General features: G+C 49.3%; 1 protein-coding gene across 1 annotated transcript in view; it reads right to left on the bottom strand.

Moving 5' to 3' along the window:
- The window catches only part of LOC144669306 (serine/threonine-protein kinase BRSK2-like), a 168,118-nt gene that overhangs the window by 34,077 nt on the left and 107,795 nt on the right, over positions 1-26,246 (bottom strand). The window contains exons 3-10 of the mRNA XM_078531662.1: positions 24,348-24,433; positions 20,155-20,295; positions 11,929-12,045; positions 9,945-9,978; positions 5,844-5,912; positions 5,056-5,202; positions 3,883-3,914; positions 678-842 (exon numbers count right to left, since the gene is read on the bottom strand). Of these exons, the coding sequence (XP_078387788.1) occupies positions 678-842; positions 3,883-3,914; positions 5,056-5,202; positions 5,844-5,912; positions 9,945-9,978; positions 11,929-12,045; positions 20,155-20,295; positions 24,348-24,433 (791 nt within the window). The remainder of the gene's footprint in view (positions 1-677; positions 843-3,882; positions 3,915-5,055; positions 5,203-5,843; positions 5,913-9,944; positions 9,979-11,928; positions 12,046-20,154; positions 20,296-24,347; positions 24,434-26,246) is intronic.

Below are 26,246 nucleotides of genomic sequence, written 5' to 3'. Positions count from 1 at the left end.
TGGTGTAGGTACACCCACAGTGCGGTTAGGGAGGGAGTTCCAGGATTTTGACCTAGCGACAGTGAAGGAACGGCCGATATATTTCCAAGCCAGGATGGTGAGTGGCTTGGAGGGGAACTTGCAGGTGGTGGTGTTCCCATGCGTCTGTTGCCCTTGTCCTTCTAGATGGTAGTGGTCATGGGATTGGGAGATGACCTCAGGAGTTCCCAAAGTGCTTTATAGCCCATGAACTGCAGTCACTGTTGTAATGTTGGAAAAGTGGAACCCAATTTTCACACATCAAGCTCCCACAGATAGCAATGTGATAGTGACCAGAGAATCTGCTCTAGTGATGGTATTGAGAAAAAAATATTAATCAGGTCACAACAGGGAAGGACTCTGCCTGACCCTCTTCAAAATAGTGGCTGTGGGATCATTTTCACTCATCTGAGAGGGCATATGGGGTCTTGGTTTAACAACCCATCCTGAAAGACAGGACCTCTGACAGTGCAGCAATCCCTCAGTACTGCACCGCAAGGGGACAGCCTGGATCTCGGTACTCAAGTCTGCAGAGTGGGGACTGAGGAACCTCCGACCTTCTGACCCAGCGTCGAGAGAGCTTCCCACTGAGCCACAAATCTCTCGCTGCCACACAAGGTCTTCACTAGGAATAAAAAGCAACGGAGGAATGTACTTACTCCTCAAACAGGAGATCCTGTTTCAGTTTGTTCTTGTCTCGAAAGCAGCCGAGCGAGTTCATACTGTCCAGCACATCCGGGTCGATGTCACTCACAGACTGTAGCCTCCGAATCATCACTTTCCGTGATATTGGCTGCTCTGGCTCGGGTTCGTTCTTCCCGCCTCTGAAACGACACACCCACACCCTCAGGATTGGTCGGACGGGTCCGGTTGGAATGTTTCACTGCCAATCAATCTCCCTCGACCGTGGCAGCTGCCATTACAATGCTAGGCCCACAGCCAGAGAAAGGGCACGAGGTCAACTCCCACCGGGCCAAGTTCTCTCTCTCTCTCTCACGCACGCATTCACACACACACACACACACACACACACACACGTCAACTGCCAACTCGTAACCCTGTCTGGCCCATACATGGTACAAAGTGTCTCCTTGGCGCTTGCTGCCCAGCAAGCTGCCATCTCCATAGGGCAACAAGAAAATGGAAAATAAACCTGGTCAGCATCCCAAGAATAAATCGGAAATAAGCGCCGCTCCCCTGGTGACTCCAGGCTAGGCGAAGGTGTCCCTCAAACCGTCCCCCTGCTTTCTCCTAGCTTTGCTGACCTTACTGTCTCTGGTTTCCACCAACATCGAGCTGGGGGTGGGAAGGGGAGGAAGTGTGGGAGGGGAAGGACACAAAGCGGGGTGAGCTTTGATGCCCACTACAGTTGAATAGCTTGCTAAGAGGCTGCCTGCCGTCACAGATAACAAATGGCTACTGAGTTCAGGGATGATGGTGACCAGATGACCAGAGGGTCTATAACTCCTGCAAGGAGTCAAGGAGTCAGTGCCTGCACAGGAGAGAGGGAAAGGGAACACTGATCTTAGTAAGTTTAGTTTCTCAGTTATAGGAATTAATTTTTTTTAAATGTATATTCTTTCACAGGATGTGGGTATCACTGCCCATCCCTAATTGCCCTTGAGAAGGTGGTGGTGAGCTGCCTTCTTGAACCGCTGCAGTCCATGTGGTGTAGGTACACCCACAGTGCTGTTAGGAAGGGAGTTTTCCAGGATTTTGACCCAGTGACAGTGAAGGAACGGCGATATATTTCCAAGTCAGGATGGTGGGTGACCTTTTCCTATATTTGTTCATGGGACGTGGGCGTCGCTGGCTAGGCCAGCACTTATTGCCCATCCCTGACTGCCCTTGTTCAGAGGCCATTTAAGAGTCAACCACGTTGCACTTGGAGGGGTATTGTCAATTGGTGGTGTTGCCATCCATCTGCTGCCCTTGTCCTTCTCTGGTAGTGGTCACGGGTTTGGAAGGTGCTGTCGAAGGAGCCTTGGTGAGCTGCTGCAGTGCATCTTATAGGTGGTACACACGGCTGCTACTGTGCGTCGGTGGTGGAGGGAGTCAATTTTTAAGGTGGTGGATGGGGTGCCAATCAAGCGGGGCTGCTTTGTCCTGGATGGTGTTGAGCTTCTTGAGTGTTGTTGGAGCTGCACTCATCCAGGCAAGTGGGGAGTATTCCATCACACTCCTGACTTGGGCCTTGTAGACATTGGATAGGCTTTGGGGAGTCAGGAGGTGAGTCATTCACTGCAGAATTCCCAGCCTCTGATCTGCTCTTGTAGTCACAGGATTGAAAAGGCTGGTCCAGTTCAGTTCCTGTCAGTTAGTCAGTTGATGATATTGCCTCCAGTGATAGGAACAGGAGGAGGCCATTCATCCCCTCGAGCCTGCTCTGCCATTTAATGATATTATGGCTGAGCTGTAGCCTAACTCCATATACACCCTCCTCAGCCCCATATCTCTTAATACCTTTGGCTAATAAAAATCCATCAATCTCTGAGTTAAATAAACAATTGATCCAGCTTCTATCTCCGTTTGCAGAGGAGTTCCAGCCTGCCCTGTGTAGAGGTATTCCCCGATTTCGCTCTAAAGCCTCCGGCTCTAAGATTTAGACTCAGCCCCCAAGTCCGAGAGCTGAGTATTACCGGGGATGGGCGGTTGTGGGGTGGGGTTGGGGGTTAGGGGCGGGTGACCTGCTCCCCGCCGGCCCAGCCCCAGACACAACATGCTGTTGGCGAGCCAAACAGGGGCCGATTGGGACTTCTGCCCCTCACCGAGGAGGAAGACCCGCCCTCGGGTGCTGCCAGGCGATCCAATTGGCCGGCAGCTCCACCAGTCCCAACGCCGCCAAGTGGGCGCTTCTGGGACTGCAACGAGGAACAAGAAGAAGGCCCAAGAATCCCGGAGCCAGGGTCTTGGGCAGCTTAGGAAAGGGTGGTGGGTTTAAGGCTGCACAGCGGCTAGGAGGAAAGGTGGAGGAGGGGGAGCCACCTCTGACCCCAAAGATAGGAATCACACCACCCGCACCACCCCCCCAGAAAATCCTGCATAGCTTCTTTCTCTTTGAACGATTTGTTGCCCATCCCCAATTGCCCTTGAACTGAGTGGCTTGCCCGGCCAATTCAGAGGGCAGTTAAGAGTCAACTGCATTGATGTGGGTCTGGAGGCATGTGTAGGCCAGACCAGGTAAGGACGGCAGATTTCCCTTCCTAAAGGGGCATTAGTGAACCAGATGGGTTTTATAAGTCAATGGCTTTTAATTCCAGGTTTATTAATTGAATTTAAAAGCCACCAGCTACTGTGGAGGGACTTGAACTCGTGTCACCAGAGCATCAGGCAGGTTCTCCGGGTCACTAGCCTACATTATCACGACGCCACCATCTCTCTAACAGGAGCCCGTTGTCTTGATGTACAATCAGGAGGGAGCATTGGGGTAAAGTCCAGAGGCCCCCTCACAGCCAGAGACTGGGGAAGCAATGGGGTAACGAAACCCCCCATCCCCCAGCGTCTCCCGATGAAGGAAGCGCCCACTGTTCCCACACCCAACAGGTACGCTCCCAGGTGCAGAGGAAATTAAGAGACAGAGGAAAGACACTGTAAAAAGGAAGAAAAATAGATTAGTCAGTAACATACACCGCCAGGACCGATGGGATTAGAATCCGGCGGCGAGGTCCTGGTGTGGAATGGGTTTGGGTCTAAGCCCAGCTCACATTGGACGCGGAGCCAGAGGGCTGTCCCTGGGTCAACACAAATCATCAGTCTCAGTTACAGAGAGGAGAGCAATGGGGGGGAATGTCACACTGGTGAAGGCTGAGGCTTGAGCTGAGACACAGAGCTGGGTCTACGACCTGTAGTGCAGTGCGTACTTACTGATACCAGGTGTGCTTCTGAATCTGTTCCAGCTATGGGCAGCGGGTGGGTTGTGGAAGAGAGAGAGAGAGAGAGAAAGGAAAGGTGTTTAATGAGAGAATTCAGAATAGACATTTCCAGTTATTGAGAAAACTGAGATGGTGAATGCACCAAACATGAGAGTGAAATCCTGAAAATAGAGGCGTCCCTCCCCCAATGGGGTAACACTGATAACCCCCCCCTCCGCTCAATGGGGTAACCCTGATAACCCTCCCTGCTCAATGGGGTAACCCTGATAACTCTCCCCGCTCAATGGGGTAACTCTGATAACCCTCCCTGCTCAATGGGGTAACTCTGATAACACTCCCTGCTCAATGGGGTAACCCTAATAACCCTCCCCGCTCAATGGGGTAACCCTGATAATCCTCCCCGCTCAATGGGGTAACCCTGATAATCCTCCCCGCTCAATGGGGTAACCCTGATAACCCTCCCCGCTCAATGGGGTAACCCTGATAATCCTCCCCGCTCAATGGGGTAACCCTGATAACCCTCCCCGCTCAATGGGGTAACCCTGAAACCCTGATAATCCTCCCCGCTCAATGGGGTAACCCTGATAACCCTCCCCCCAATGGGGTAACCCTGATAACCCTCCCCGCTCAATGGGGTAACTCTGATAACCCTCCCCGCTCAATGGGGTAACCCTGATAACCCTCCCCCCAATGGGGTAGCATCAATAACCCTTCCCCCTCAATGGGGTAACACTGATAACTCTACTTATTTTATGGAATAACACTGATAACCCTCCACAGCCCTTCCCCCCCAACTGATGGGGTAACACTGATAACCCCCTCGATGGGGTACCACCAATAATCCTCCCATGATAGGGTAACACTGATAACCCTCCCCCACTTAATGGAGTAACAGTGATAATTCTCCCCTCCCCCCCACCCCAATGGTGTAACACAATTGCCCTCCCAATCGATGGCTTAACACTGATAACCTCCCATGAGGGGTAACACTGATAATCCTCCCCATCGATGGGATGACACTGATAATTCCCCCTGATGGGGTAACATAACCACCCCCCCTGATGCAGTAACACTGATAACCCTCCTCTGGTGTTGCTGGTGAGTCCATTGGCTGTGGAGCCAGAGACAGGACATGGTGGAGTGTGTGAGGGGCCAGGCTACTGACCGAGAGGCGTTTCTCTGCGTCCACTTCGATCATGCCTCGTAGTAAATTCTGGCAGTCGGGAGGAATAAAGTGCGGCATGTGGAAGACACCTCGTTTCACCTTCTCTAACAGCTGTCGTAAGTTGTCATCATCGAACGGCAACGCTCCCTTTGAAAAAAAAGAGGGAATGGTCACTATAGCCCACTCCCCACCCCCCGTCCATCTCTGTAACCCACTCTGGGGGGTGCAGCAGCCCAGCCAGAAGTTCACGGGGTGGTGGGCGGGGCTGGAGCAGGAGGGAATTTACTCGACATCTAACCATGACAGCAGGGCCGTTTGAGACCCCAGGGGTTGGTCAGCCCTGCCCTCTTGACCAGGCCCGGGTCAGGAGTCCCATGCTCAGGGTCACGGCCAAGGGTGGAACTGACAAATTTTCGGTGGTGATGGCGGAAGGCAACGGGAAACCACCTCGTGTATTCTTTCCCCTTGTCACACTGCTCATTGCAGTCGAAAATGGGAGGCCCCTACGGGCTACAGAAAAGGAGAGCGAGGGAACGCGATGGAGGAGAAAGAAGCAGAAGACCTGCCCTTGCGCAGATCACCACTACTAACTCCCATGAACCACCTGAACCAGGAGTACTCAGTCGTGTCACTGAATGCCTGAGTTTCCATCCCATCATCTCCAAAAATTGGCCAAGGTAAGGGAAGCACATTCCCTCAGTCAATGGCACCAGCTCCTGGCTGATGGGCTTGGAGCTGGGAGGAGGAGAGCAGGGCCTGAGTTGGCGTTCAAGGCCTTGATTTCTTACCACCAAAAGTGCAAAGAGTATCACACCGCAGCTCCATACATCCGCCCGACGACCATCGTACTTCTCTCCCTGTGAACAAGAAGACAAGAGCAAGAGGTCAACATTGTGTTCGGGGACAGCGGCCATCCCCCAGAATGCTGCTTTATTGAGTTCGTCATTTGCTGGTTAAAATCAGGCACCGAGTTTTTCAAACCCACCGCTACTATTATTCCTTCACACTGGAGTCACACAGTCGCGGAGGGTTCAAATTCTGACCCATCCCAGCATCCACACAAGTGCAAACTAGCTTGGTTGAGCAGGTTGGACCTATACTCATTGGAGCTCAGAAGAATGAGAGGTGATCTTATTGAAACATGTAAGATGCAGAGGGCACTTGACAGGGTGGATGACGAGTTTGCCCTCGTGGGAGGGTTTAGGACAGGGAGATGAGGAGGAATATCTACTCGCAGAGGGTCATTGGAATTCTCTTCCACAGAGAGCAGTGGGGGCTGGGTCATTGAATAGATTCAAGGCTGAGTTTTGTTCTATAAGGGGGTCAAGGGTTATGGGCGGCAGGCAGAAAAGTGGAGTTAAGGCCACATCAGATGAGCCACGATCTTATTGAGCAGGCTCGAGGGGCCTGAATGCTCCTGCTCCTATTTCTATATGTTTTTATGTTCTTATGATTTCCCTTTCTCTAGCCTGGGCGATCCTGAGGCCTGAGTCCCTCCCATCCCTCACCTCCAACTTCCTACACGTCTGAGGTTTTGCCAAAATTAATTGCTTATTGCGAGAGAGCGGTTGTGCTGCTTAACTGGGGGGGGAGCAATGTTTAACCGGGCCTGTCCCTTTAAGGCCACAGCTCCCTTAGTTGCCGTGAGGAAGTGGTATGAATAGGTAAATTATTTTGGTATATTTTAGACATTTTTGGAAATATTGGTTAAAAACAAGAAGAAAAAGTGCAAAATAGAGTGGGAAATTCTTTAGACGAGATGCAGCTCTCGTCTCCCATCCACCCTCGTGCTCTCTAAGCTCATCTTGTCTACGAAGCCCACATTGGAAGGAGATGAACGGCCTCCTCCTGTTCCTATGATGAGCCAGCCGGAGGTCACAAGTTCAAATCTCGCCACCGCGGGGTGACTGGCGACCTCGCAGAGGGGAGCGTGAGGGGAGAGGAGAACTGGCGGAAAATAATATATTAACTGAGGTTTAACTGAGGATCCCAGGAATGAAAGGCTTAACATATGAGGAACGTTTGAGGACTCTGGATCTATACTCGATGGAGTTTAGAAAGATGAGGGGGGATCTGATTGAAACTTACAGAATACTGAAAGGCCTGGATAGAGTGGACATGGGGAAGATGCTTCCATTAGTAGGAGAGACTAGGACCCGAGCGCACAGCCTCAGAGTAAAGGGAAGACCTTTTAGAACAGAGATGAGGAGAAACTTCTTTAGCCAGAGAGTGGTGAATCTATGGAATTCATTGCCACAGAAGGCTGTGGAGGCCAGGCCATTGAGTGTATTTAAGACCGAGATAGATGGTTCTTGATTGGTAAGGGGATCAAAGGTTACGGGGAGAAGGCGGGAGAATGGGGTTGAGAAACTTATCAGCCATGATTGAATGGCGGAGCAGACTCGATGGGCCGAATGGCCTAATTTCTGCTCCTATGTCTTATTATGGTCTTAACAGTGGTTGCTAAGGCTTCATTTTAAAATAATTCCCATTGCCACTGCAATGAGGATTGTACATAGCACACACTGGTGAACGGCTATGGAGGATCAACGGGGGGTGAAAAGGCCAAGAGGCCTTTGCATTTTTTAGGAAACCTCATCCACAGGCGGGACGAGGTTCCCAACAAATAAAAATAAAATAAAAATTTTTACATTTCATTTATAACATGTCCCTCCCGCTCCTGTGACAGAGTCACATGGAGGGGACATATTTTATAACATTTCAGAAATCTTTATTTTTCTATTTTGAAAAATGCTCAACTCTGTGCCTCAGGGAGATTTTCAAACGTGCACCCGCCCTCATGTGCGAAATTCGCCCTCGCCCTCCCAACACCCCACCCCGCCCCAAACAGGCAGCGCTGAGCGCTGAGCACTGCTGCTCACGTTTCACGGCCTTAGTTGGCCCACCCAACGTGAAATCATGGTCCGGCCCCGATCGCGGGCGGTGGTCGGATTCCCGAACATTCCCGCCAAGCCCACCCGGCCAGGGAAAAATCCCCCCCCCACCCCCCCAAGTCTATTACAAAACAACCCATTACAACAGATCCCAGTGGAGATTTACCAGAATGACTGCAACGATGAGGGAGTTCAGTCATGTGGCAAGGTTAGAGAAACTGGGATTATTCTGTTCAGAACAGAGAAAAATAGGGGGGAGATTTAATAAAGATGTTCAAAATTCTTGAGGGTTTTGGATGGAATAAGAAAGGGAGAACTGATTGTACTGGTGGCTGGGTTTCCAGCCCTATTTGTCTGAGGTTGTGCTGCCTGAGCGATGACAGGTCAGTCAGCCTAACCTCGATGGTGGGCAAATTGACGGAAATAATTCTGACAGACAGTATAAACTGTAATTAATTTGATGAATTAATCAAGAACAGTCAAGGGCAGTCAGCATGGATTTGTTAAGGGAAGGTTGTGTCTGAATAACTTGACTGAATTTTTTGAGGAGATGAGGAGGGTAGCGCGTTTGATGTAACCTGTGTGGATTTTAGCAAGGTTTCCAGAAGGTCCCACACAGCAGACTGGTCAGAAAACTAGCAGCTCACCAGATCCAAGGGAAAGTGGCAAATGGGACCCAAAAATTGTTTCAGCACCAGAGAAGTGAAGGATTATGGTTGACGGGTGTTTTTGTGACTGGAAGGTTGTTTTAAGTGAGGTTCCTCAGAACTCAATACTGGGTTCTTTCCCCGTGGTAGTATTTGCCAATGATTTAGACTTAATGTAGGAAGCATGATTAGGGTATATAAATTGGATCTGAGGTTGATAGTGAGGAAGGAAGGTGTAGTCTTCAGGAAGACCTCAATGGACTGGTCAGGTGGGTGGAACAGTGCAAATGGAATTCAATCTGGAGAAGGGAGGTAATTAATCTGGAAAGGATTAACAAGGCAAGTGAATATACAATAAATGGTAGGATTGTTACAATTGTAGAGGAACAGAGGGGCCTCAGAGTGCATGTTTACAGATCCCTGAAGGTAACAGGGCAGATGGATAAGATGGTCAACAAGGCAAATGGACTACTTTCCTTTATTGGCAGAACCTTAGAATACAACAGCAGGGAGGTTACGCTAGAACTGTATAAAATACAAGTTAGACCCCAGCAACCATACTTCATTCAATGGGGGTCACCATTGACCAGAAACTGAACTGGACCAGCCATATAAATACTGTGGCCACAAGAACGGGTCAGAGGCTAGGAATCCTGCAGTGAGTAACTCACCTCCTGACTCCCCAAAGCCTGTCCAAAAGGCCCAAGTCAGGAGTGTGATGGAATACTCTCCACTTGCCAGGATAAGTGCAGCTCCAACAAAACTGAAAAAGCTCGATACCATCCAGGACACAGCAACCCGCTTGATTAGCGCCCTATCCACATTCACTCCTTCCACCACCAACGCACAGTGGCAGCAGTGTTACCATCGATAAGATGCACTGCAGTAACTCACCAAGGCTCCTTAGACAGCACCTTCCAAACCCACCACCTCTATCAACTAGAAGAAGGGCAGCAGACGCAAGGGAACACCATCACCTACAAGTTCCCCTCCAAGCCACACACCATCCTGACTTGGAAATATATCGCCATTCCTTCACTGTCACTGGGTTAAAATCCTGGAACTCCCTCCCTAACAGCACTGTGGGTGTACCTACACCACATAGACTGCAGCGGTTCAAGAAGGCAGCTCACCACCACCTTCTCAAGGGCAATTAGAGATGGGCAATAAATGCTGGTCTAGTCAGTGATGCCCAAACCCCAAGACTGAATAATAAATATATACAGTAGTCGATTGGAAAGACATTTGAGGGGATTGGTTCGTGTAAACTTTTCAAGTATCAGCACACTGCAGAAGCCCAATAACAGAACAACATCAAAAAATAATCTAATTTAAGGAATAAACTTACCCTGATGACTTCTGGACAGGCATAATGTGGAGAACTGCACAAAAAAAGAAAGGTGTAGAGAACTGTTAGATACTTAGCAAAGAGAGGTCTTCACCATCCTTTCTCCATCTCAGCCAGGACCTTGGGGATTTTATAACCCTCAAAATGTGCCTTAGTGTCCTGGGTCAGGAGGTAGGAACCTTTGGCCTCGAATTAGCCATCAAATGGCCATAACCGTCCCATCACAAAGACCTTCTCCAACTACAACATCTGCAACAACTGAACAAGGCCTTGGTGAGACTGTACCTGGACTGCATGGAGTTTTGACCACCTTATTTAAGGAGGGACGTACTTGCATTGGAGACAGTTCAGAGAAGGTTCACTCAGCTGATTGCTGTGATGAAGGGGTTGTCTTATGAGGAAAGGTTGAGCAGGTTGGGCCTTTGTCCATTGGAGTTCAGAAGAATAAGAGGTGATCTTATTGAAACGTATAAGGTTCTGAGGGTGCTTGACAGGGTAGACGCTGAGAGAATGTTTCCTCCTGTGGGAAATCCAGAACTAGGGGGGCACAGTTTCAGAATAACGGGCTGAGTTTTATGCCAGTGGGATTTTACAGTCCCGTTGAAGTCAATGGGCTTTTGAACAGCTCGCCGCATTCTACGACCCCACCCCCACCGCAACGGGGCCATAAAATTCCGCCCAAGGTGTCTCCCATTTAAAACGGAGATGGAACTCTCTTCTCCAGAAAGCAGCAGGGGCTGGGTCATTGAATACATTCAAGGCTGTGTTAGGCAGAGTTTTGATTGACTAGGGGGTCAAGGGTGACGGGGTAGAAGCAGGAAAGTGGAGTTGAGGCCACAATCAGATCAGCCATGATCCTACTAAATGGCGGAGCAGGCTCAAGGGTCCACATGGCCCTGCTCCTATTCCTTGGGCGGAATTTTATGCCGGCTGAATTTTACAGTCCCACTGAAATCAATGGAATTTTGAACATCTCCCCGCATTTTCTGGCCCCACCCCCATCGCAACAGGCCCATAAAATTCCCCCCCGCCCCTTGATAGAAAAACTCCTTCCAACATAGAAAAACATCCCAAGGGGCTTCCCACCTGTAGACACCTCGATGGTGACACTCTTACCTCAGAGTCTGAAAGTTGCGGGTTCAAATCTCACTCCAGAGACTTGAGTGCAAATTCTAGACTGACACTCCAATTGCAGTGCGGAGGGAATGCTGCACAGTCACCTTCTAGGTGAGACATGTTGTCTGCTCTCTCGTGTAAAAGATTCTATGGTGCTATTGAAAGAAGAGCAGGGGAATTCTCCCATGTCCTGGCCAATAATCACTTCGTTGGCTACGCTTCATTGTCTGTAAAGTGCTTTGGGATATTCTTGGAAAAAGATGCTATATAAATGCAATTCTTTGTTTTTATAGGTTTGGGCACCCGTCATGTCAATGTGAGGAGCTCTTCCTGACCTCAGAGATCATCACTCAAGTCCTCTGATGGTGTTTGCTCGAGGGCTCCAGTATCTTGATCTTTATCTTACAGATGATGAATGGTCACTTGGGTAGATGGTGATGTACATTCAACACCCAGGAATTGTAGGCCAGACAGAGCCCAGACAGGGGGTTGGCGGGTTGGGGGGGTGGCGGGGGGTGGTGGGGGGATGGGTGTGAGAATTGGGAGGCTAAAAACATCCACTGCCGCACAACAGAGTGACGGGTTGTGCAGGCATCCACAGACACAAAGCACAAAGAATGAAGGATTATACATTTATATAGCGCCTTTCATGACCTCAGGACATCCCAAAGAATTATAGCCAATGAAGGACTTTCGAAGTGTCACCATTGTAGTAATGTAGGAATCATGGTAGCTGACTTGTGCACAGCAAGCTCCCACAAATAGCCATGATAATGACCATTTTAGTGATGTAGGTTGTGGGATAAATAATGGCCTCAGACCAAAGTTAATGGAACAAAGTGAAACGTATTTACAGACGGCCTCTTACCCACAGCTGGTCTCCAGTAGACTATCGCCAACCTGTAGGGAAGCCATTCCAAAATCTGCAATCCGGATATTATTCTTCTCATCCAGGAGGAGGTTCTCCGGCTTCAGGTCCCTGTGACTGCAGAGCAATGGAAAGTGAGTTAAGATCAATCACTGAGCCCCGTGGTTTATCAGAGGTAGGGCTCTTTGAGGCTAATTCACAATACTGCACAATGCAGAGATGTGGGGATGGGGCTGAAAGGATGTTTGGGTTCTGGGCGCTTGAATTGGACAGTGTTCAAATCATAGAATGGTTACAGCACAGAGGGAGGCCATTCAGCCCATCGTGACTGTGCTGACTCTCTGCCAGAGCGGTACACCTATTGCCCCACCCCACCCCTTTCCCCTTAGCCTTCAAGTTCTCTCTCTTTAGATCCAATTCTCTTTCGAAAGTCACGATTGAATCTGCCTCCACCACACTCCCAGGCAATGCACTCCAGGTCTGAATCTCATGTCGTTGTTGCTTCTCTTGTCAATCAAGGGGGGAAATTGAGCGCAATTGAGTTCTCCCAGTTCCCTGCAATGTATTTCCGGCGAGGGCCAATAGGAGGTGCACAAGAGAATTTACTTTTTCTTAAAGAATTAATTAACTAATTAGCTTTAGAAGAACGAGAGGTGATCTCATTGAAACTTGCAAAATTCTTAAGGGGCTCGACAGGGTAGACACAGAAAGGATGTTGCCTTGTTTGGGGGGGTCTAGAACCAGGGGACACAGTCTCAGAATAAGGGATTCCGTTTAGGACTGAGATGAGCAGGCATTTCTTTACCGGAGGGCAGTGAATCTTTGGGATTCTCTACCTCAAAGAGATGGATAGGTTTCTAGGTACTAAAGACATCAAGGGATATGGGGATAGTGCAGGAAAATGGCATTGAGGTAGATGATCAGCCATGATCTAGCTGAATGGCGGAGCAGGCTCGAGGGGCTGAATGGCCTACTCCTATTAACAGGGTGGATGTGGAGAGGATGTTTCCTCTCATGGGAGAATATAGATCTAGGGGGTCACTGTTTAAAAATAAGGGGTCGCCTACTTAAGACAGAGTTGAGGAGAATTGTTTTTTTCCCTCAGGGGACGAGAGTCTTTGGAACTCTTCCTCAAAAGGTGGTGGAAGCAGAGTCTTTGAATATTTTTAAGGCAGAGCCAGATAGATTCTTAATTAACAAAGGTGGGGGGTGAAAGGTTATCGGGGGTAGGTGGGAATGTGGAGTTGAGGTTACAATCAGATCAGACATTATTGAATGACGAAGCAGGCTTGAGGGGCCGAATGGCCTACTCCTGCTCCTAATTCGTATGTTCGTAAAGTATGACGCTGAGCCACATAAGGAGATATTCGGTCAGATGACCAAAAGCTTGGTCCAAGAGGTAGGTCTTTGGGAGTGTCTTAAAGGAAGAAAGCAAGGTGAAGAGGTGGAGATGTGTAGGGAGGGAATTCCAGAGCTTGGCGCCTATGCAACTGAAGGCACGGCCACCAATGGTGGAGCGATTATAATTGGGAATGCACAAGAGGCCAGAATTAGAGGAGTGCAGACATCATAGAGGGTTGTGGGATTGAAGGAGATTACAGAAATAGGGAGGGGCGAGGCCACGGAGGGATTTTAAAACAAGGATGAGAATTTTAAAATCAAGATGTTGCTTGACTAGGAGCCAATGTAGGTCAGTTAGCACGGTGGGGGTGATAGGGGAATGGGGTTTGGTGTGAGTTAAGACACAGGCAGCAGAGTTTTGGATGACCTCAAGTTTATGGAGGATAGAACGTGGGAGAGCAGCCAGGAGTACGTCTGAAGGTAATGGAGGCATGGATGAGTTTCAGCAGCAAATGAGCACTTTGAAAGTTCCTATTGAATCTGTTTTTATCACCCTTTCAGGCAGTGCATTCCAGATCACAACAACTCACTGTGTAGAAAATCACAGAATCACAGAATCACACAGTGCAGAGGAGGCCCTTCGGCCCATCGAGCCTGCACCGACACGTGAGAAACACCTGACCTACCTACCTAACCCCATTTACCAGCACTTGGCCCATAGACTTGAATGTTATGACGTGCCAAGTGCTCATCCAGGTACTTTTTAAAGGATGTGAGGCAGCCCACCTCCACCACCCTCCCAGGCAGTGCATTCCAGACCGTCACCACCCTCTGGGTAAAAAAGTTTCCCCCCTAAACCTCCTGTCCCTCACCTTGAACTTATGTCCCCTCGTGACTGACCCTTCAACTAAGGGGAACAGCTGCTCCCTATCCCCCCTGTCCATGCCCCTCATAATCTTGTACACCTCGATCGGGTCGCCCCTCAGTCTTCTCTGCTCCAACGAAAACAACCCCAAGTCTATCCAACCTCTCTTCATAACTTAAAACGTTTCGTCCCAGGCAACATCCTGATGAATCTCCTCTGCACCCCCTCCAGTGCAATCACATCCTTCCTAGAATGTGGTGACCAGAACTGCACACAGTACTCCAGTTGTGGCCTCTCCAAGGTTCTATCCAACTCCAACATGACCTCCCTACTTTTGTAATCTAACTCACCTCATCTCCACCCCCCACCGACCTCTGGCTCTTTTACCAACCGTCTTAAACCTGGTTACCAATCCTCCTGCCAGTGGACACTGTTTCTCGCTACCTATTCCCCTCTCGTCAAAATTGCAGCCAGTATTGCTAGGGTTAACACTGGCTGTGACCGTGGCTCTGTGTTGCTGTGTGAGATGAGATTGAATTAAAGCTGCTTGCGAGGTCCCCAAGCCTGTGACCGGTACAGATGTGAAACAGATCCTCGATTAAAATACAGCCCCATTCATCATCCAGTCCTGCGCTGACACTTCTATCCCATCAAAAATTTTATTACACTGTCCCTGCGATGTAATTACTATTGGCCTGTGTAGCCGTGATTTGAATAAAGGATTATTCTAAAGCTGCCTGCAGAGACTAATATAACAGCTGTGCATCACAGTGTGCTGTTTATAGCTACTAAGGACCCCAGGATATTGGGAGATTCCCACTAATCCAAGCATGTGAAGCTGGTATTTATAGGGACTCCGAATCAGAGAATCACAGAATGGTTGCAGCACAGAAGGAGGCTATTCGGCCCATCGCGTCCCTGCTGCCTCTCAGCAAGAGTTAATCAGCTAATCCCACGCCCCCCAACCTTTTCTGTGTAGCCCTGGCAAATCGTTTCTCTGCAGATGATGATCCAATTCCCTTTCGAAAGTCACGACTGAACCTGCCTCCACCGCACTCTCAGGCAGCGCATTCCAGATCCTAACCACTCACCGCGTAAAAAAAAAAAGGTTTCTCTTCATGTCTCCATCACTTCTTTTGCCAATTACCTTAAATCAGTGCCCTCTGGTTCTCGACCCTTCCACCAGTGAGAACATTTTCTCCCCATCTACTCTGCCCAGACCCCTCACGATTAGGGAAGTAAATTGTGAAGAGGATGTAAATAGGCTACAAAGTTAAGCACCTGGCAAATTGAGTACAATGTGGGCAAATGTAAAATTGTTGTCCATTTTGGCAGGAAGAATATAAAAGAAGCATAGTATCTAAATGGTGAGGAATTGCAGAGCTCTGAGATTCAGAAGGATCTGGGTGTCCTAGTGCATGAATCACAAAAGGCTAGCATGCCACTACAGCAGGTAGTTAGGAAAGCAAATAGAATGTTGTCGTTTATTGTGAGGGGAATTGAATACAAAAGTAGGGAGGTTATACTTCAGTTGTACAGGGCGCTGGTGAGACCACTTCTGGAGTACTGTGTAGAGTACTGGTCTCCTTATTTAAGGAAGGATGTAAATGCATTAGAAGCAGTTCAGAGAAGGTTTACTGGACTAATACCAGGAATGGGCGCGTTGTCTTATGAGGAAAATTTGGACAGGTTAGGCTTGTATCCACTAGCGTTTAGAAGAATAAGAGATGACTTGATCAAAACCTTTAAGATCGTGCGGGGTCTTGACAGAGTGAATATGGAGAGGATGGTGTGGGAGAATCTAGAACTAGGGGTCACGGTTTAAAAATAAGGGGTCGCTCACTTAATACAGAGATGAGGAGAATTTTTTTTCTCTGAGGGTCGTGAGTCTTTGGAACTCTCTTCCTCGAAAGGCAGTGGAAGCAGAATCTTCGAATGTTTTTAAGGCAGAGCTAGATAGATTCTTGATTAACAAGGGGCTGAAAGGTTATTGGGGTTAGGCGGGAGGTTACAATCAGATCAGCCATGATCTTATTGAGTGACACAACAGGCTTGAAAGGCCAAGTGGCCTATTCCTGCTCCTAGTCCATGTGCTCGTATGTATGATTTTGAACAATGGAATCAAATCTCCTCTCAACTTACTCTTCTCTAAGGAGAATAGCCCAGTTTCTCCAATCTATCCCTGTAACTGAAGACTCGCATTCCTGGAACAATTCTTATAAATCTTTTCTGCACTCTCTCTGAGGCCTTCACATCCTTCCTAAAGTGTGGTGCCCAGAATTTGATACTCCAGTTGAGACCGAACCAGTGTTTTAAAAAGGTTCACGTCTGTTCTTTGCTTTTGTACTACATGCCTCTAGATGAGCACGCAAGGGAGAAAGGAATCAAAGACTATGCTGATAGGGGTGGGAGGAGGCTTGTGTGGAGTATTAACACTGACACAGACCAGTTTGGTCAATAGGACTGATTCTGTGCTGTAGACGCAATGTAATTCTCTGGCCTTTCACTGTTGGACACTGTGCTAGTTTTGTCCTCTGGATCCCAAGTTCTGCCTGAGGTGGATTGGGAAAAATGTGTTCCCTCTCTGGTGCGTAGGGTTAATCTCTGCCCTGTGTTCTATCTCAAGCCTGGGCTCCATCCCTGCAACATCGAGATTGGGGAGTGAGGAGGTGGTGGGGTAAAGGACTCCTTTCTGCTGTGAGACTGGAATAGACCCTGTCCTTCCCACATGGGACACGGTTGCCAATCCTGACCCAGTGAAGCGGATGAGAAATTCCACTTTCCCATGAGGGAGGAGTGAGGACATTGCCTGTTTTTGCAACACTTTTTAAGGCTGAAACGAGCGGCGGGTACAATTCCCACGTGACAAATTTAAAACCCCAGCCTCGTTATTGTGAGGGGCTGAGAAAAGTGGGTAAAATCTAAGGCTGAATCACCTGGAGCCACTGCGTAAATGGCCTGAGGCCTAGGAGCAGGTTGTCTATCATCAAGACTAAAGTAGGAGGGTTTACCATACATTGGTGAGGCGAGGTGGGAGGGGGCACAGGGTGGGAGTGAGAAAGAACCATAAACAGGAGAAAGAATAAATTAAAATGGATTTAAGAAACTTACTTGACCCCCATAGAGAAATGGTTATTCCTATAGGAATTGGCAGCCATTTTCTCTGGCCTGGGTCTTGAGGCCTGCTGGTAAGGACGCTATGAGCCTAGAGCAATAGAGAGGGGGCTGTTCCGAGGTTGGTGTGATCGATCAGGCATCAAGTGGAGGTGCACTTTCAAAGTATTACAGTGGAAAGCTCTGCTCTGGTATCTCTGATTGCTCTCCTTTGGTGTTTTAAAGAGGCAGGAGCATTCTAACCAAGTAATTCGCTTGATATTATTCTGCTAAAATGGAGCACAATGTGTCCTGCCCCTTTAATGACTTATCAGGTCAAACTGATGTCCTATAATGATGTCCCATGGCACCATCCAGAGAGAGTCACAGAGTCCCTCTCCCTGCTCCTATTGCTCTCTGCAGTTGATAGTTAGTGGTACCTCACTGCCCTCATCCACCTCACATTCCACCCCTCTCTTTCTCCTACCTCAGTCACGCTCTCTCAATCCCCACTCTCCCCTCCCTCGCTTACCCATGCCCATTTTCTGCCCCCTCAGCCTCACTCCCCTCTCCTCCCCATTTCAAAGCCTAGGAATGAGAAGACCTCTCAGTGGCGGTGGGGTGGGTTGGAGGTTGGCAGGGGTGATGGGCCGGGGGGGCAGATGGCCATGGCAGGGTGCCTGATCGTGGAAGTGGTTCCCGTTGTAGGTATGGGCAGTAAATGGATGGAGCCAAAAAGCAGGAAATGGGGAGGGAGGAGTGGGGAGGAAGGGCAGAGGAGGCAGATGGAGACTGAGGGGGGAATTTTCCGTGCCTATTGGTGTCGGGCATCACGGCGGGCGTAAGCGGACAATATGGCGGGAAGGCCAAAAATCGGTTTCATGCCGTCGTGAAACCAGTTTGCAATCGTCCGCTCCACCCGTCAATGACGGGCTGTGTTACCCACCGCTGGATGTAGGGAACTTCACTTTCATACATCTGCATAACAATATAGTCCCTGCCCGCCGGAATCAGCCTCCCATGCTGGGGACTTCGAGGTCTGTTTGCCTACTTTGCTTTGGGCAGCACTCGCGGGCATCAGCGCCAGGCTTCGCAGGCAGCACCACATCACTTTTAGGGGGGCTCATGGACATGTCTTTAACTACCAGACCAACCATAATCCGGGGGTGGCTTTTCAATGGCTGCAGGGCTATGACTTGCTTGGGGAAGGGGGAGAAGTGGCCTCAGGCAAGGGAAGAGGCTGCAGGACAAGGGCTGTACTGGGGAAGGGGGGTATTCCAGGGTGTGTGTGGGGGGCACATGTTGATCTGTGCGAGTGGCCTCAAGCTGGTGAGGGCTGAGGAGGCAGTCTCCAGGGGAGATGAGGCCAGACGGACATGTGAGGGTGTGTGAGAGAGAGAGGGGGTGGTGATGTCCCTTGATCTGGCAGTGAGTGAGATGCCAGCGAATGTGTGATGGGCTTGTGAGTGTGTGAGTTTAGAGTGATGAGGTGGTGGCACAGATGAGATCATTCATCCTCTTTCTGCATTGGATGGCCAACCTCTTCTGTGCAGCGTAGGCACTGACCACCACTGCCACCACCTCCAAGCTGGAGTGGTGAGATTACTGGACCTCCTGCACCAGAGCGGGGCTGAAGGATATCACGGGGGGGGCCTCCAAAAGGCATTCCAGTGACAGGTCTTCTCTTCTTGACTTTCAGGGCCATGTCTTCACTGGAGCAGTCCTGGGCTGCAAACATTGAGAACCGTGTGTGCGGCTGCAGTTTAGATATGGCGCCCGGAGTGAGGGAACGGTGTGGCGGGTGGTTCAGAGGCTGCCCTCCAGCGAGGCGGCATGTTTCCTGTGGCTGCATAACTAATGAGGCGGGAATGGGATGATACGGCGTGAAAAGCTGCCATTGTGCAGATAAAGTGTCCTTTAGCGCAAATCTGGGACGATTCTGCCCTGAGGCATTGGCCTGTTCAACATGTACTGTGGAACACTGGGCTTGGAGTCTGTTGAACATCACACCAAGTTATCTGCAAGATCTCAAAGGTCCCAGGTTTAATCACCCCCTCTGGCTTGAGTTAGTTGATCTCACTCAGGGTTATAACTTGGCCAGAGCAATTGATCCTAGTGCTCCTAAGCTCACGGGCAAAAAAATGAAAAGGGTTTTCCACTCCTATCACCAGCCAGTGACTCCCAGCTTCACAGTGCTCGTGATATTAGACTCAGAACCCACAGGTCACTGTCATGTTCATTGGTTCAATTGTTCTGTGTTTAATTATCTGAGTCTGGTAACTGATCTATGCTCCCTGTACTTAATTAAGCCTGGGTGTTGACTCAGAGCTAAGTAAACAGACATCACAGCAGCTACTAGAAGCTGAGCTGGGAGGATGATGTAGACCTTTTAAAGCATTGTACTGAACTCTGTAAATATAAAGTTCCTGCACACTTAGAAACTAGTGTCATCTCTTCATTGAGTTGAGGAAAATCAAATATACAAAACATACAACAGTCATAAGTTCAAATCCCAACATACCAAGTTGTGAAATCAGATTTAATAAATTACATACATTTGAAAAATGACCATGAATTGTTGGGGCAACACAATGGATTCATTGATGTCCTTCGAGGAAGGGTGACCAAGTCCATATGATTCCAGGCCCACTGTATGTGGCTGTCTTTTGATGCCCTTAGGGAGTCTCAGGACGAGTAATAAATACCACCTTTGCGTCATGTTGGTGTGAGGAGGCATTTGGGCTTCGGCAGAGCACCAACAGTAACTGAGTTTCCACTCAAGTACATGGTCAGGGCCTGTATCCCAGCCTAGAGTCAGTGCCTTCAGGGGAGACAGGGGCCTGTACCCCAGCCAGAGTCAGCTCCTCAAAAGGCATAAAAAAAGATCACAGGGGAAAAGCTTTTCAACTATAAGGGTGTTTCCTTACCATATGGAGTGACTGTGACAGAAATCCAGTGCAGATATAATTTGTCGGAAGAATTTCCGAGCTTCTTTTGGTGTCAATCTTCCTTTTTTGACAAGGTAATCAAACAGTTCCCCTCCGGACACATGTTCTAACACTAAGTACCTGGAAGAAGAAGGGAAAATTCAGTGAAAGTGAAAACATTACAGAACACGTCGCAAAATGAGTTGCCTCAACAGCAGATGCTTTACTAACTGAGAATGTTAAAGGCTTCAGGTCCTCGAGCACACACTTTTCACCAGTGGCTCTTAGCAACACAATGAGAGGCCTCTATCTCCAGACCCCTGCACCAGTGGCCCTTGCAAACCTACTGAGAGGCCTATCTCCCAGGTTCCTGCACCTGTGGCTCTTAGCAACACACTGACAGGCCTCTGTCTCCAGGCCCCTGCACCAGTGACCCTTGCAAACCTACTGAGAGGCCTATCTCCCAGGTTCCTGCACCAGTGGCTCTTAGCAACACACTGACAGGCCTCTGTCTCCAGGCCCCTGCACCAGTGGCCTTGCTTGGGTGGCCAGATATTCAAAAGTCAAAACTGGGACACACTGACCGGCTCCCGTTAATATTGAGTTTCACATTAAGAAGATATGAATCTGTGTGATTGTATCCCATTCCAGTGCAGTACTGGGCTGTTTCTCCCCTGCCCCCTTATTGAGCACTTTTACCTGGGCCTGACCACCTGGCGCACATCTTCTGCCATCATGCGAGCTCATGGTTGCTAAGAGACATTATCAACGCCATATCTTGACAGATCTCGCGAGAACTCCTGGAGCATAAGCCTGGGTGGGTTGTCTCCCTGGGATCAGCTGTCAATCATCGCAGGGCTCACCACCCCCCTCCCAGCCCTGCTGTATCTTCTCGGTTTGTATTCCAGTTGCATTAGTATCTTGGCGCAGCCCTGTTCCCGTTGGCATAGGCAGGGAAAAGTTGAAAACCGGGACGTTTGAATGATTTTGAGGAAATTGTCGAGATACCGGGCCGTTCAATGAAAGTCCGGAACTGTCCTGGTAAAATCAAGATGTCTGGTCACCCTACCCTTAACACACTGAGAGGCTTCCCTCCCCAGGCCCCTGCACCAGTGGCCCAAAGCAATACACTGAGAGGCATCCGTCTCCAGGCCCCTGCACCAATGGCCCTTAGCAACACACTGAGAGGGTCTACATCTCCTGGCCCCTGTACTAGTGACTCTTAACAACACACTGAGAGACCTCAGCCTCCAGGACACTGCAGCAATGGGCCTTAGCAACACACCAAGAGAAAACTCCTACACCCGCCTAATGTTCTTTTCTTATCTCCCCAGCTCCTTCAAACGTGCCGACTCTCGCTGAGCTACAGTGGCTGTGGTGCCAACCTGCTCTCCAGTAAATCAGCCAAGTGGCCACCTTTCAGGTGTGAGCCCTGAGATGCCGGGGGACTTGATGGAGGCTATCATAGCTGAGCCTGAACCTGTTCTGAACCCTAGTGTGCGGACAATTATCCAACAGAACACACTGCGGATGCCACTCAGGAGCAGGAATCCCCACTGAATTTTCCCTTTGGACTCCCAGGATATTGACTGTCGCTTATTGTGGCCGCCAAGCTGAATCCAATCACACCAAGGAGGCACCCAGGAGATCCCACTCCTGGCAGGTAGCAGTTAATGGCCAGTGATCATTAAGAAAAGAACTGAGAGGCCATTGCTTTTATTGCATTTAGACAGTCCATTAGTGGTAGGGATTTGAACCCGTGACACTCCTCCTTCAGATGGTTCATATTTCCACTGGGAGTATCAACCCACTGCGCACTGAATTAGAAATTCAACACAAATCTTGAACCTTTTCATTTGGTATCATGCCCCCCAGCCTGCAGTCCAGCCCTTAGTTCCTGCAGGAATGAGAGGGAAGGAGGGATGGAGGGAAAGAGAGGAAGGGGGGGAAGGACTAAGAGAGAGAGAGAAAGCAAGAGAGAGGAAAGAAAGAAGACAAAGAGGAGGAAAAATATGGTAAAGAATGGACGAAGGAGGCGACAGAGGGTGGGAAGGACAGAGGAACAGAGGGAGGGAAGGAGGCACAGAGGGAGGGAGGGAAAGAAGGACAGAGGAAAAAGAGAGGAGGATGGAAGGAAGGTCATTTCCTCTTGAGTTACAAAGTTGATGCTTTCAAAATATGAATCAACCGCAGACACATAATCCTGAGAGAAACATGCAGAAGGCGAGGCAAAAAAATGTGCAGAGTCTTTAGAACATTCAGAGTGGGTATTATTGTTAATATAAATTAAGTATTTAATAACTTAACCTGGAAGAGGAGAGGGTGAAGCAGTCTTATCACCAGACTCTCTCTCTCTCAGGGCCTAGTGTTTACATGCAGCCTGGGCTAATGGAAAGCTCCCCTGTCTGTGTGAATTGGATATGGGAGCAGTTCTCGATCCAGTAGGAATGAACCCACAGCACAAAACATCGCTGGGCAAAGTTTCCAATTTACATCCCCTCAACCGGCACCTAAAATTGGGAATTTTACTCCGAGAGGCCACAGGATTTGGTAATTGAGTTGAAGCTGCTCGCTCTCCATTACTTTGCCAGAGATGTGGCAGGAGATACACTTACTGACAGCGGCACCAAGGATATTTTTGGTCCCTCCCCCCTGGTGTTGACACTGAGGCTCTTTGTAGAGGGAGATTTACTCTGTCTGAAACTGTCCTCTACCTGACTGAAAAAAACAGAGGGCCTTGCATTTATAGAACGCCTTCCACAACTTCAGGACATCCCGAAGCACATTGTGGCCAATGAAGTACTTTTGAAGTGTGTCATGCAGGGAAACATGGCAGCCAATTTGCGCACAGCAAGCTCCCACAAACAACTGTGTGATAAACTGTCTTTAGTGAAGCCCATTGAGGGATAAACATTGCCCAGAACACCAGGGTGAACAGCCCCTACTCTTCTTCCCAATAATAGGCAGGGAGCCATTGGAAGGTGGTAGCATTGTGGTAATGCTACTGCACTTGTGAGCGTAAAGGCCTAAGCTAATACTTCATGAGCTCAAATCCCACTGTGCTGGGAAATTTAATCTAAAATAGAAGACTAGCCTCATTATTAGTAATTGTTAAGGCTACAAGACTGTTGTAAAAATCCATCTGGTTCACTAATGGCCCTTTAGGGAAATAATTTTTTTTAAATTCATTCACGGGATGTGTGGCTTCGCTGGCTAGGCCCAGCATTTATTGCCCATCCCTAGTTGCCCTTGAGGAGGTGGTGGTGAGCTGCCTTCTTGAACCGCTGCAGTCTATGTGGTGTAGGTACACCCACAGTGCTATTAGGGAGGAAGTTCCAGGATATTGACCCAGTGATAGTGAAGGAACGGCGATATATTTCCAAGTCAGGATGGTGGGTTACTTGGAGGGGAGCCTCTAGGTGGTGGTGTTCCTGTCTATCTGCTGCCCTTGTCCTTCTAGATGGTAGTGGGTTTGGAAGGCGTTGTCTAAAGAGCCTTGGTGAATTCCTGCAGTGCATCTTGTAGACGGTGTACACTGCTGCCACTGTGTGTCGGTGGTGGGGGGAGTGAATGTTTGTGAGCGTGGTGCCAATCAAGCGGGCTGCTTTGTCCTGGACGGTGTCCAGTTTCTCAAGCGTTGTGGGAGCTGCACTCATCCAGAGGGAGTATTCCATCACACTCCCGACTTGTACTTGTAGATGGTGGACAGGCTTTGGGGAGTCAGGAGGTGAGTTACACGTTGCACAATTCCTAGTCTCCTAATCTGCCATCCTTACCTAGTCTGGCCTACATGTGACTCCAGACCCCACAGCAACATGGTTGACTCTTAAACTCAGCTCAAGGGCAATTAGGGATGAGGATCAAATGCTGGCCTTGCTAGTGACAACCACATCCCAAGAGCGCATAAAAATTAATATACTTACAGCCACTAGACAGGGCCTCGATTTAATGTCTTGCCTGAAAAGCAACACCCCCACAGTCCTGCACTCAGCGTCACAAGGGGAGGGGGGGAATGGGATTTGAACTCTCTGGCTTTGAGGCAAGAATGCTACCCAGTGAGCCACAACATCACTCCCTCACCCTGATCAACGCAGGGTCTAATTCTGACTGATTCGGAGGTACCCACGGCCGCTCCAGGGGGAACCAGTGAAAAATGCGCACACCATAAAACAAGCAAAAAATATAATACCTACAAATATTTCTTATTTTCATAGACGTCGTGGAGCTTCAGTACATGAGGGTGCTCGATCAACTTCAAAATGGCAATCTCCCGTTCCACCTGGAGCAAACCAGAAAGGAAAAACCTGTTATACTCAATCCTGGCAGCAGGAGGCAGCGACGGTACTGAGCGCTGGAGAATGGATAGGAACAGGAGGAGGCCATTCAGTCCCTCAGGCCTGCTTCACCATTCAATTAGATCGTGGTTGATCTGCTTCTCAACTCTGCTTCTCCCTCAGAATCACAGATTTATTGTAGCACAGAGTGTCTGCACTGGTTCTCTGAAGAGCAATTCACTTAACTGGAGTACTGTGTGCAGATTTGGTCTCCGTATCCAAGGAGGAATATACTTGCCTTGGAGGCAATTCTCATTAGATTGGTCCCTGGGATGAGGGGGTTGTCCTATGATGAGAGGCTGAGTTAAACTGGGTCTATATTCTCTGGAGTTTAGAAGAATGAGAGGTGATCTCATTGAAACATACAAGATTCAGAAGGGGCTTGATAGGGTAGACACTGAGAGATTGTTTCCCCCTGGCTGGGGAATCTAGAACACAGGGGCCAGCATTTATTGCCCATCCATAATCGTCCTTGAAAAGGTGGTGGTGAGCTGCCTTCTTGAGCCGCTGCAGTCCATGTGGTGTAGGTACAGCCACAGTGCTGTTAGGGAGGGAGTTCCAGGATTTTGATTCAACGACAGTGAGGGAACGGCGATATATTTCCAAGTCGGGATGGTGTGTGGTTTGGAGGGGAGCTTCCAGGCGGTGGTGTTCCCATGTGTCTGCTGCCCTTGTCCTTCTCTGGTAGAGGTCGCGGGTTTGGAAGGTGCTGTCGAAGGAGCTTTGGCGCGTTGCTGCAGTGCATCTTGTAGATGGTACACACACTGCTGCCAATGTGCGTCGATGGTGGAGGGAGTGAATGTTTAATGGTAGAAAGGGTACCGATCAAGGAGGTTGCTTTTTCCTGGATGGTGTTGAGCTTCTTGACTGTTGTTGGAGGCCGCACTCATCGGAGTAAGTTCGATCATTCCACCGCATTCCTGCTGTCTCATAATGAGGCCCCAGGTTTTAATCAGGTGTCCAATTGATGTCATCGGCCAGGAGCAGCGTCCACTCGATTGACACTTCCCGCCAAACCGAACCCCAGTACGTCTCTGCCGAGTTATTATTACAGAGGTCACTGGGGATGGGGTGTGGGGGGGAGGGGAGAGGAAAGCTGCCTTTCCTCCCTCCCCTTAGCAACGACCCGGCAACCAGGCAACTTCTCCCCACCACCCTCCAACCCCATCCCCCCCCACAACCACCGGCCTCTAATTTTCCTCAGTATAACTGGCCCTGCTGACCCTCTCCAGCCAGTCATCCCAGACAATGTCAACAGGCTATTTGGCCACAGATGGCATCACAGCCCACAACAACTTGCATTTATATAGCGCCTTTAAAATAAAGACATCCCAAAGTGCTTCACAAATGACAAGTGTATCATAAAACATAAATTGACACTAAGCTACTAGGACAGGCAGCTTGAAACTTGATCAAAAAAAGGGGCAATTTTAAGGAATGTCTGAAAGGAAGAGAAAAATGAAGAAATTTAGCGATCAGCGCAAGGACTTACTATTTAGCCAATTTTCCAATAAGTCACTGAAACCCTGGCTGAATTTGCTCCTCCACTTTAGCCCAGGTTATGTTTTCCCAACTTGTCCAGTCCCTTCCCACCGATATCCGTGACTCTCCCGATGCCCTCCGTCACTTTATCGGTTTCCATTTTCCGGGCCTTAACCATCTCCTTCTCACCGTGGGCATCCAATCCCTCTACATATCCGCGCCCCCCCCCACCCCATCCGCCCCCCCCACCCCATCCGTGCCCCCATCCCAACCACA

Source organism: Cetorhinus maximus, chromosome 29, assembly GCF_964194155.1.
Source record: "Cetorhinus maximus chromosome 29, sCetMax3.hap1.1, whole genome shotgun sequence".
In the NCBI taxonomy this organism is placed as follows: domain Eukaryota; kingdom Metazoa; phylum Chordata; class Chondrichthyes; order Lamniformes; family Cetorhinidae; genus Cetorhinus; species Cetorhinus maximus.
The sequence above is the reverse complement of the archived record's forward strand: the minus strand, read 5'-3'. Positions and strand labels throughout refer to the sequence as shown.